Genomic DNA, 12,872 nt, shown 5'->3' with positions numbered 1-12,872 from the left:
GTATTTGGCCTGCAGGAGCAGAGCCTAGCTGGACAGTTTATAATTTTCAAATAACCTGACAGCTCTATGTGCAAGGAACAGTTTACCCAGGAGACAGACGGGCATCGGTGGGCAGGAGTTTTGGAAGGAAAGGTTTTAGTTTAATGCAAGGAGAATCCCTTTCACAAAGTAGGGCAGAACCCTATCCCGGCATCGTGTATTGGGCCACTCATATGGCCTTTGCCTCTCCAAAGTGTCACAGGAGAAGCGTTCTTCACCAAAACGCTGGTTATCATGACAGTATATGCGTTTTTTCCATTGCATTCCGTTCCACTGCAGTTATCGTTCCTGTTGTTGATTTTCATATTTTCCCAACTTTGACCACGGGAGACTCTTCAAGTTGGTGTGTGGGTCTTTTTGACAAGCCCTCCCTGGTGATCGACAGCTTCTTTGCTTTTTGGAATGACAGAATTTTCCAGGCTCATCTTATCTATTGACCTACTTCTGACTCAGAATCACTCAATTATCCAAGAAAGCCTGTTTATTTTTATGCTTCTGTGTTTGTTCTTATTTCTAGGACTTTTTGCAAGAAATTCTTCTTCTTAATGATAAAATCATCATACTGCCAATTCAAACGCAGAGTTTCAACTTGGCTGAAAATCTCAGTTCCCAATGAGATCAATATAAAACTTATATAGAGAAATATGACAGAACTAAAGCCAAAAGTTGGCTGTAATTTTACTCTAAGCACAAAAACAAAAACAAAAACCAGACCAAAAAACGATCTCAAGCTGTTCTCAACAGTATTGGTGGTCGTGGTGGTAGGTGTTAGGTTTGGTTTTTTAAGGCAATTATATGAGTGTTGCAAGATAAAACAAATAAGTATTAAGTTTTAAAAAGCATCATTGGTCATTTTTGGGAAATGCTAGGGAAATTGATTTGTGTAAAGCTTCCCAATCATAAATCTCAGGTTGCTAATGAGAAACTTGACTTTGATTGGAGAAGGTGACATTTTTAGTACTTGGTTTTGTTCTGGATGTGGCACCATTCACACCCCAGCAAAGCTTCCACTGCGGGTTGATGGGTACGGACGTCACCAACTGCACGTGATGCAAAGCATTTTCCTGAATCCCTCAAAAGAAATCTTGTCCAAAGTGATACATGTTTGGGGGTGTGTGTGTGTGTGTGTGTGTGTATTTTATTTTTTTTTTACAAAGCAAAATTCAGGTGGGACTATAGTGTTTTGGATTTTGTTAGACTCACCATTCTGATGATGTCATTTAGTGAAGAGTCTAGATCCACAGGCCACCACTTACAGAGAATTTCTAGAAGCAATGGGCTTCTAGAATTTGCTATGAATTCTTTATAGCTTTCTGTTGGCATAGGCATACAAAACTTATAAATGTGTTCTCTAGAACCTGTTCATTCCCAAGTGTCCTCTTCAGCCTTAGGAGCTTGTTTGATGTGTGGCATGTTGTGGTGCCCTGTCCAGATTAGTTGCTCGGGGTGACACACCCATCCCCAGTGTTGGCGCTGGCTGTGACCTTCCTGGGAACCCCCCACTGCCAAGGAGACCCCCCTCCCACGGTCAGCCTGTGGCTAATGACTGGCCGCTGTGGGCATGGAAAAGCCCAGCCCCCTGGCCTCACTGCGGGACAACTCAAAAGGCCACCACTGCTCACACTCCCTGTAGGACCAGCCTCGCTGACTGCCATCTTGCAGAAGCTTCTGCCCAGTCACGGCCCGCCGCTTCCTTGCAGGTGTACTACGGAGCCCCCGGAAGGCTGATACACAGAGCCCTTGGTGGCCAGAGTCTGTTTCCAGGTTTTGTTTGCTTTTGTCCTGTTCTCATCGTAACAATGTCCTAAGCATTTCTTTCGAGGGAGGCAAATTGCTGCTGCCTACTCAGGGGGACACTCAGCCGTAGTCACGCGCCCAAAGGACAGCGGAAGCTTTTTTGACTGAATAATCCTCTGACTTAGTTTGTCTGTGGGTCATCGACATGTCACCTGCGACTTCCGCGAGTGTTGTTTGGAAGCTGTCCCTGCCCTGTCCCCTCGGCTTGGCGGGTCCCAGACGTGGCGCCAACAGCCCTCACACAGCCTGCCACGCTGAGCGGCTGCGGTGCGCGGAGCGAGTCGGCTCTCCGCGGCGACACACCTGACGTTGTCAGGGCGTCTCGTGCTCCGCCCAGCGCAGCTGCCACCAAGCTCGTGAGCACTTGTCCTTTGCGCTGTGTACGTGCGGTGGTTTTCCCACGTTTACCCTTTGTCTGCGTGAGATCGACGCTTGGGGGCAGGTGCTGGCGTACGTTGCCTGGCCTCGTCACTTCATCTGAGTCGTCTTCCATCAGATACCAAACTCAGGCCGAAGAAGGTGACGCGGACGGGACAGTCGAGCCTGGGTCGTCCTCGTCTTCCCTGCGCAGGGAGCTCTCCTGCCATCTGACCCGGTGAACCCGCTGACACCCGCCAACCCAAAGTCATCCGTTACCCTGGGGACATACGTCTCTGCGGATATAAAACAGTATTAACAGTGCTGGCGTACTTTCAATAAATATGTCTTTAACTACAAAGTACGTAACGAGGACTGACCACAGGACTCATGGCTTCAGAAATCAACTTTTCAAAATGTCAGTTGCATGCATTCTTAAGAATGCTTTCCGATAAATTGGGTTGAAAAATCCAAAACATGAAGCGCGTGGTAGGCAATATTGACACAGTCATTTTTATTTGATTGAAGAATTAAGGTTCTGAAAAATTCATGACAAATATTAATTATTGCAGCCTGACCCAGAAGATTTCAAAAAGTTAATATTTTGAAGCTGGAAAACTATTTCGTCCTCATTAATGAGTTCATTTAATTATGTAGCTGATTATTTTAAAACATTTTTTAATTTCTAGAAAGAACGATTCATTTTGAAATTCTAAAGATTCAGATCTTGCTGAATTTACATCGCTAGGCAGGAAGAGAGGAAGGGGAGGAAAGCAAGAAAAGAATTTTTGAATCATTTCTATTTTATTGGGGAACAGCTAATACCAGAAAATAATCGTAAACCTAATTACACGTGTCTCTTATGCAACCAGGTGGAAAAACGAAGTTCATCGGGAAAAAAAAAAAAACCCAACACACTAAACAACAACAGAAATCACTGATGAGAGACATCGCAGCTTTGTGAGGCCGGGTGTCAGGGAAGCAAGCGGTCTGCCACAGACACGGTTCAAAAAGTTGACAGGACAAGTCACAAGCAGAGTGTTGGTTTTTCAGTGGACTTTATTTTTTGCCTATGCCGTTTAGTTCACAACAAGCGATTTCCCATGGACCCCCGCCCGGCCTCCCCCATCAGCTGGGGTTCTCTGTCACCCAGGGTCCATAGCTGACACTCGGGCTTCCTCTTGGTGGTGCACATTCTCTGGTTTGCACAAAGTGTAATGATCCACGTCCACCATTAGCACGTCCTAATGAGAAGTCCCACTGCCCTGAGAGTCCCCTGTGCTCCTCCTGTCCCCACCCCCGCCCGACAACCCCTGCTCTTTTGCTGTCTCCGCACTTCCGCCTTTTCCGGAATGTCGCAGAGCTGGCGTCCTGAGGTGTATACGTGGCCTTTTCAGACTGGCTCCTTTCTCTTGCCAATACGCAGTGCGTACGTGTAGTTTTCAGATGTGATTTCTGCAGTCGGGCTTGTTTGAGGAGCTGTACACAGGGGTGCACCACCATGAAGACTGACGGTGTCAGGCTCGCCAGCCCCTGTGCTACCTGGCGGAGGTGCCACTCTGCCCTGCGGTGCCAACTCCTCGCCACTCCAAGGAGCCATCGTCGGGGAAGAGAAACGGCCATCGCCTTATCCCGGCAGAAACGTGTCCGTAACGGACAGAACTCCTGCATCCGAAACCGCCCTGCGTTTTCCTCTTCGCATGACCCACCCGTCTGGTGCCTGCGAGTGCCAGGCGTGCACCGGCCAGAGCAGCGAGCCCCCAGCTGTGAGGATCGAGACAGCATCGATGGGCTGAAGATGTGTCACTTTAAGGCCGAGAACGCCCTGGGGTCTGTGCTGGGGGAAGCGTAGTGAAATAAGTGTTTTTGAGCGGTGAAAACCACAAGAGCAGGACTCCTGTCGCTGACCCCTCCAAGGCCCGCAGCAAGGGCATGGGCAGGTGACACCCGAGATGCCGGTCTTGCGGGGAGAATCTTCCTGTTGACCTCATCTGGAGCAGTGGGAGGCCACGACTTCCTGCTAAGGCCCCATGTGGGGGCTGAGGCCACCACGCCCGGCAGAGCGGCTGGTCTCGAGCCGGGCCCTTGGCTTGTCCCAGAAGGAGTGGATTACGAACCCTCAGCAATCAAGACCTTCCAGCCATAGCGGCTGCTTTATTGGACACGCGGTCAAGGGGGATTCAGCGGCTGCAGGTCTTTTTCTCACTTGAGGGAAATTTTAATTCCATCGTCCACAAATTTATGAGTCACTTCTGATGACAATAATTAGGACAAAGAGAAGAGGGCTGAGAAGACTTGGCGGTTTTTTTAATAAGGCCCGGGGGCAGGGCAGGGTTTGGGAGCAAGGGATCTGAGGGTTTGGAACCTGTGTCCTGTGACTTTGGGGGTGAGGCTGCGGGAGCTTGACGGGAGGAGGGCGCAGGCAGAATGACCCCTACGTCTGTCTCCGGGCTCCCTGCGAGTTCAGGTAATGAGAAGGGAGTTCGTTTTTGCGTATGGTATGAGGTGGGGGCCGGTTTTGTTTTTCGTTTTCTGTTTTTTTTGCACATGGACGTCCGTTTTTCCTAGTGCCATTTGTGGAAAAGATGGTCTTTTCTCCACAGAATTGCCTTTCATCAAAAACCAGTTGATACGTATGTGAGCAATTTCTGGGCTCTGTGTCATCGATCGATGTGTTCATCCTTTATCCAGTAGCACTCTTTATTAATTACTGTAGGTTTATAGTTCCTACTGATATCATACAGTGAAGATTGTCCAATCGCGTTCTTCTTTTTCAAAATTGTTTTGGCTATTCTAATTCCTTTGCTTTTCCCTATAAATTTTAAAGTCAACTTGCCAATTTTTAAAAAGTCCTAACTGCAGTGTTAATTGGGATTTTTAAAAAGTCCTAACTGCAGTGTTAATTGGGATTTTTAAAAAGTCCTAACTGCAGTGTTAATTGGGATTTCATTCCATCTATAGATCAGTGTGGGGAGAATGGACATTTTTATTATGTCGTCTTCCGATCCATTACTATGATAGGACTGTGTTTTCTTGGGCCTTAGGTTGCTTTGGTCAGTGTCTTATAGTTTATAACACACAAATCTTGCATATGGTTTTTGAATTTATATCTAGTTTATGTTTTAATTGCTATTTTAAGTGGTATTGACTTTTTAATTTCAATTTCCAATTGTTCGGCGCTCGTGTTTAGAAATATAATTAGCTTTCGTATTTCGATCTTGTGTCCTGTGATCTTACCAGCTGCAGTTCTGAGAGTTCTTATTTTGACTCGAGAATTTTTTTTATAGACAATCATATTGTCTGAGAATAGGGAGAAGTGAGCTTTTTTCCCCTTTTTAATCTTTATGCCCTTTATGCCTCTTCCTTGCATTACTGCACTGGCTTGCGCTTCCAGAATAAAAATGGTCAGGAAGACACCTTTGCTTTGTTCCTGATCTCAGGGCAAAAGCATTCACTCTTTCATCTTAAATAAGATGTTAGTTGTAGTGTTTTAACGATGCTCTTTATCGAGTTTACAAAGTTCCTTTTTTTCCTACTTTGCTGAGAGGTTTTTTTTTTTTTTTAATCACTATTGGATATTGAATTTTGTCCAATGCTTTTTCTAAATCTATTAAGATGATCGTATTTTTTCCTTATTCTGTTAATATGATAAATTACTCCAACTCCTATTTTAACTAGCCTTGCATTTATATGATAAACCCCACTTGATCGGGATAAGGTGTGATTTTCATATTTTGCCCAATTTGATATTCTAATATTTTATTGAGGATCTTTGCACCTGTGTTTGTGAGGGAAATGGCTCTGTCGGCTTCTTTTCTTTATGTGTCTTTTTCTGATTTGGTGTCACGGCAATGCTTTAGAATGGTTTTTATTTCTTCTTCACCTGCTGGGTAGAATTCACCAGTGAGCCGATGTGCTTAGGGTTTCTTTGTTGGAAGGCTTTAATCATGTATTCAGATATTTAATAGCTGTAGGACTGCTCAGATTATCTATTCCTTCTTGAGTGGATTTTGGAAGTATGTTTTATAAGGAATTTTTCCATGTCATCTAAATTATTGAATTTTTTCAGCATAAAGATGTTTAAAATGTTCTCTACTTTTCACGTCAGTTGGATTTGTAGAGGTGTCCCGTGACGTTGGTGATATTGGTAATCTGTGACTTCTCATTTACTCTTGATAAGTCTGGCTAGAAGTTTATTGACCTTTTAAAAGAACCAGCTTTTATTTTCACTGGTTTTCTCTATTACTTTTCTATTTTCATTTTATTAATTTCTGCTGTTTTTCTTTACTATCTCCGTCTACCTACATGTTTTTGGTTTAATTAACTGTTATCGATTCTTACGGTAGAAGCTTAGATTCTAATATAAACATTTAAATGCTGTAAATTTCCCCCTAATACTTCTGTATCCCATAAATTTTGATATGTCGTGTTTTCATTTTTATCAAACTGAAAATGCTTTCTAATTTTCCATGCGACTTCCTCATCGACTCGCAGTTATTTTCAGGTATATTGCTTAATTTCCAAATATTTGGGGGGAGTTCCACCATCTTTCTGTTTTTAATTTCAAGTTTAAACCTGTCGGGGCCATATAACGTACATTTTCTAATTTCAATCATTTGAAACCTGCTTAGGTTTGGTTTTCGGCTCAGACTCTCAGTTAAGTTTCTGTGCACCTGAAGAGAACGTTCGCTATTGATGGATAGAATCACCTAGGTCAAGGTGCCTGATGGTGGAATTCACGTCTTGTCTCTCCTTTCCGATTTCCTTTGTCTCTTTTTTTTTTTTTTTGGAGAAAGGGGTATTGAAGTCCCCACGTATAATAGTAGGTTTTTCTGTTTCTCCTTTTGGTTTTATCACCTTTGTATTTTGAAGTCTGTTTCGTACACATTCAGTATTGTTACGTCTTAGTGAATAGGTCGCTTCGTCATTACCTAGTGTCCTTTGTCACTGGTTTTATCCCTTTCTAGAACATCTGCCGTATCTGATGTTAACATAACCTCTCCAGATTTATTTTATTTGGTCTTTCCATAAATATTTGTTCCATTCTCTTACTTTTAAGCTATTTATGTCTTCATATTTAAAGCAGGATTTTTTTAGCTACCGTATATTGGGTCCAACTTTTATTGGGATGCATAGACTGTTTACATTTCAGTGTAGCTACTGATAGGAAGGGATTAAAATCCACCATCTCGCTAATCGTTTTCTGTTTATTCCCTCTCTGCTTTTCTCCTTTTCTGTTGTTTTTGGCTACCTGCTTCTCGAATTAATTAATATTTTCATATTGACGTGTTTTCCACTCTTACCTTATTTCTACCTCTTTTCACATTTCTTTAGTGATTGCTCTGGAGTTTAAAATATACATCACTAATTGCAATTTAGTGATGTATATTTTCTTGAAATAGACCGCATGTGTAAGAACTTCATCACAGTAGACACCCATCTCTCCCTCCCACCGTTTGCTCTCTGGTGGCCCTTTATTTTATTCTTACCTACAGTAAATTACTACTGTTTTTGCCCGGAACAATTATCCCAGGTGTGCCCCTCACTCCAGACCCGGTCCAGGTGGCCCGACCTGAAGCCTGAGGCTTCCCAGGGCAGAGGCAGACAGAACGTTCTGTCTAGTGTGTTTATTGCTCCAGAGAATGACTTGCCTGTTTCAGTTATATGTTTCTGCCTTAGATTGTAACTTCCTTGAAGGCAAGCCACCTGGCAGGTATATAATTGGGCTCAATGTCTATTCAACAAAAGAAAGAAAGAAAGAGTGGAAAAATTTTTTAAATGGTGGCCCTTATGACAGACAAACAGAAATTGAGCCTCTAAATGAATAAGCAACGATACATATGGGAGGAGGGTGATTTTTTTTTTATAGATAAAGGATAGTTGGGCTTGAAACACAGTAGTATGTAATGGGGGAGGCGGATTTCTAAATGAAACTGTGTCTGACCCCAAATACTGGGCAATCAAAAAAGCAGTCAGAGGCTTTTGTTTGCTCTGCGTCTTGGGACCGTGGGGAAGGCTCACCCTTTGGTGAGGTGATCCCATCCACTTTTCTGCCTATGCCTTAAAGAATTCCGCAACAGAAAATGAGAAATAGCCCATTCTTTTTCTTCAAAACGCCACTATTGGCTTCCAAAAGCATTCCTCACACATCGGCGTTGTCAGCACCGTGATTGCCTGTGAACCTGAACGCAGCTCAGAGTCTCTCTCCCTCTCCCTCTCCCCCTCCCCCTCCGGTGCCGCCCGCTGCTCGCTTTGCTGTCTGGACGATGCTGCGACAGTGCCCACCGCGCCCCCGCAGAACGTGCAGGCGGAAGCTGTGAACTCGACGGCCATCCGGTTCCTGTGGAACCCCCCGCCCCAGCAGTTTATCAACGGCATCAACCAGGGGTACAAGGTACGTCCGTCACGGTCCCGTGTCACGGTCCCGTGGGCAGTGAGGAGGCCGCCCGGCCCTCGCTGCATCAAGTCGCAGAGCATGTTGACCACGCGGGGTCTCCTGAGGTCAGCAAGGGCTAATCACCAGCTACACTGGCCGAGAAACTCACATCATTAGTTTTCAAGAGGATGGTTCACACGTAACAGCAATTTCTCATGGGAAAGGCCGTTCATTGTAAACTCACCCGTGGGACACCTGTCTCGGGTGATCGTAATCGGCATTTGCACAAACCACTCCTTCCTGGAATGGAGCCCCTCTAGGAAGCCAGCGGGGGTGCAGTGGAGTGACCCTCCCAACAACTAAGGCACATCATCCCCCCCTGCCCGCCGCCATCAGGGGTCCTGCTGGTAGACCCGAGACCCGGCTGACGCCAGGCACCCCCCTGGGCTGGAGTAGAGACACACAGACACATCCCCACCGTCACCTTCCGTTTGTCCTTCGTACATGTTGGGGTGCAGTTTCCCAAAGCGCAGTCTATCTCACCTTTTAGATCAGCTGCTCCTGGTTGGACCTGGAGCCCTCTACCTCCAGCAGAGCTGCCAGGTAAACTCAGCCCAGCTCCTTGGAGAAGGGGCCCGCGCAGTTTGCCCGACGGCCCGCTGACTTCAGATTCATAGAGCAGGGTTTCCTCAGACACACAGTCCATTTATTTTTCCATTCGGATTCAATTTACAAAAGCACTTGTTTTGTTTGCTAGAAAGGCAAACGTAGCTAAAAATTGCCCTGCCTTTTCCTTTCCCCCCAGAGGTATCTACAGTCAGAAACCTTTTTGAAAGAAAGTCATATTGATCAACCAAGGCAATTTCGCCTTCTCAACTCCTGTCAAGTCTTATTGGCAAGACTGGAGCGTCCATTCGATGGCGTGGTTGTCGGTTTGATCCATATGAATGTGTTTTGTGCCCCTCAGCATGTCAGCTCTCAGCCTTAATTAACCCTGGAGATGCCCTGTGCCAGACGGCTTCCACGTCACACTCACCTGCGATGTCACCAAAACATTAGAACAACTTCTCCTGGAATATGTATATATTACTACAGAGTCGTAAAATAAAAATAAGGGATTGTAAGATGACAAGGTCCTTGCAATCTGTGAGGTCAACCAAGGGTCGCCTCGCCTAAAAAATATAAAAAATAAATTGTAATCAATCTCCTAAAATCCTTTTCAGAAAACTAGTGTGATGTAAATGATAAACAATTGCAATCGTTCCCACCGAGTGAGGGACTTCTTTTTTGAGTCAGAGTAGGTGCCTATCTAGAAAAAATATCTCTATTTATGTTTCATTGTACCGATGCAGTCAAATAGCAGATGATGTCTTTTTTCTTTACTGTTAAAAAATAAATACGTTCTGTATCATAAGTGAAGGGCAGGCGAAGGTTGAGGAATGGCTGTCACAGCATGAGTTAGACGGGATATTTTACTTACATGCACGTGTATAAAATATACATAAATGTGCATATTCGTATTCAATAATCCATGAGGTATCTTTTAAACTCAGTGTTTCTTGGTAAGGTTATAAATGTAGGATTTGTGGAGTTTCTTAATTATGACTTTGCTTTCTTCGAAGACAGAAAATAAATTTTTCTTCAGTTGCAAAGTAAAATTCTGATGCAGACTTGAGAGTGAAGACATGCACGAAAAATGGCCTCTTTTCCCCTGCTCCATTCAGCTTCTAGCGTGGCCGGCCGATGTCCCTGAGGCTGTCACCATCGTCACCATCGCTCCAGATTTCCATGGGGTCCACCACGGGTACATAACCAACCTGAAGAAGTTCACGGCTTACTTCACGTCAGTGCTGTGTTTCACCACTCCGGGGGACGGCCCCCCGAGCACGCCTCAGCTCATACAGACGCACGAAGACAGTGAGTAACCCTGGGCCGTGTAGCTTATCAACAGCCATACGTCGGTCGTCAAAGAGATCTAGGCCGCCGCCCTGTCCAGCACTGGGCGAGGGCGCAGACAGGCCCTTAGGACACTCCGTCGTCTCAGAATGTTTGTGGTCCACTCGACTTGGGGGCCAGGTCACTGACGAGAGCTGGTAGCATTGGGCAGAGGGGGACCACGGAACGGGGAGGGAGCCTGGCTCCCAGAGTCGTGGAGCGCCAGCCCAGCCCCAGCGTGTGTCGGCCCTCGGTCTCGCTGGACTTCTCTTGCCCAGGTTTCAACTTCCAACCCCCTTCCCTGAGGCCCCCCCCGACTCCTCACAGCCAGCGCGTCCTGACCTCCCCCCCTTAGGCTTTCACCTGAGCCTGGCCCCCTGACCGTCCACCTCCAATTGCTCAGTCCAAATCAGCTGCTCTGCCCTCAGCCAACTGACGCTTCTAGAAAATATCATCTAATGACATCACTCTGAGAAAACGAGGCAGATGGGCACAAGATTTATCCATAGGGAGGTTGACAGCAATATTAGTAACTGAAAAAAACGAAAATCATTCAAATGTTCCAAAGGGGGTTAACTGAGGACATTGTGGAATGATAATATAATAAGTATTTTGTAAAAGTACTTTTCGAAGAAAAAAAAGAACAGTCCGCGGCCGGGTTGGGGACCCCTGCTCTAAGTTGTTGGGGTGTTGGGGTGTATAGTTGTCTGTAACACTTCCTTATGGTCTTCATGGCTGCGGGGTACGGGTTGTGTTCCCTGTTTGAATCCTGATTGGTGATCCGTCTCTTCTGGGGTGCTCGTTTGTTTATTTTGTCATTTTTCCTAGAGACTTATCAACTTTATTGATTTTTTTTTTTTTGAAGAACCAGCATTATGTCTCGTCGATTTTTTCTCGATTGTTTTCCCATTTTTAATTCCATTGATTTCTGCTCTTAATATTTACTTTCTCCTGCTTGCTGTGGGTTTATTTTTCTTTTCTTTCTTTAATTTCTTGAAATAGCACTTAGGTTATTGACCTGAGGCCTGGCTTCATCGCTAGTGTAAGCATTTCAGGGCTATAAATGTTCCTCTCCACACAGCTTTAGCCCCATCACACATATTTTGATATGGTGTCTTTCGTTTTCATTCAATTTTATGTATTTCTACTTTCGTTCAGACTTCCTTTTTGACCCACGGGTCATTTAGAAGTGCGCCATTAAAGTTCCATGTATTGTAGATCTTCCTATTGTCTTTCTGCTGCTGACTTCTAGTTCGACTGCATTATTGGTCAGAGAACACAGCTGGTATAATTTCGATTCTTTTAAATGGGTTGAGCTTTGTTCTGTGGCCAAGCATATGATCAGTCTTGGCAAATGTTTCATGAGTGCTTAAAACAATAATGTGTATTCTGCTGTGGAATCTGCTTTTCAATCACAAACTTTATATACCGCTCATCAGCGTTTAGAATTAAAGGAGAAAGTTCATCAAGTTTAGCCTTTTCCTTAGGAGAAAAAACAATTATGGCTATTTCATCAAGTCCTGTGCCTGTTGTGCCTGTCATAATTACAGTTGATTGGTTGGTTGATTCACTTATCCGTCCATCCCACGTCCAGACGTGTGTCTGTACTTACGTTCAGATGCTTATGCAGTCCCTGTCATGTGGGCGGTAGCCAGCTGGGTGCTGATGGGGTCGCAGAGATAAGCAAGTACGGCCTCTGCCTTTAAAGCCCCGACCTCGTCAGACGTGCGGGGGCGTGACCGAGGCCAGTGCCACTGAGGAAGCATGTCCCCAGAAGCGGCTGTTGGTAGCCCGGGGAAGGGTGACCGAAAACGCCTGGGGGAGGAGGTAAGTCCTGTGGAGATGAAATGGAATTCAACCCTGATGATGAGCTTTTCACGCAGAAAATGGATGAGGACGTCCGGGTAGAAGAAGCAGGACCCATAAAGCAAAGAGAGCAGAAGAGCGTGTGAGGAAGTAGGAGGGGCTTAGCACGGCCGCGGTGTCGTAACGAGGGGAAGCAGCCTGGAAGGACGCGCCGCGGGCTGGCCCCGGGGGGGCCTCAGCCGCTCGGTTAAGGCCGCTGGATAGACGGTCAGGGCCCGAGACCACAGGATTCCCATTCGGGTGTCGTCTGAGTACGCCTGCGGTTTAGAAGCCACGTCTGGGGTTTGTGACGGTGGACAGGGATGAAGGTGAAGGATCTGGGCGGGAGGCAAGACATTCGAGCGCTCACGTCCAGGCGGGGAGACGGCACTGGGGGGCGCTAGAGAGCTATCGCGGACACTGGGGGCAGCTGAGATCCAGGAGGGGGCGCAGGGTTCTCCTGGGGGACTTGGCATGCTTTGGCTGTGGCACTGGGTAGGTGGTGATGCCAGTAAGCAGACTG

At 45.8% G+C, this 12,872-nt stretch overlaps 1 protein-coding gene across 1 annotated transcript in view; it reads left to right on the top strand.

Annotated features, from left to right (window-relative positions):
- SDK1 (sidekick cell adhesion molecule 1) overlaps positions 1 to 12,872 on the top strand; it is a 384,821-nt gene that overhangs the window by 263,546 nt on the left and 108,403 nt on the right. The window contains exons 18-19 of the mRNA XM_039878899.1: positions 8,472 to 8,587; positions 10,294 to 10,486. Of these exons, the coding sequence (XP_039734833.1) occupies positions 8,472 to 8,587; positions 10,294 to 10,486 (309 nt within the window). The remainder of the gene's footprint in view (positions 1 to 8,471; positions 8,588 to 10,293; positions 10,487 to 12,872) is intronic.

This window comes from Pteropus medius, unplaced genomic scaffold (genome assembly GCF_902729225.1).
Source record: "Pteropus medius unplaced genomic scaffold, Ma_sr-lr_union100, whole genome shotgun sequence".
Classification (NCBI taxonomy): Eukaryota; Metazoa; Chordata; class Mammalia; order Chiroptera; family Pteropodidae; genus Pteropus; species Pteropus medius.
The sequence above is the reverse complement of the archived record's forward strand: the minus strand, read 5'-3'. Positions and strand labels throughout refer to the sequence as shown.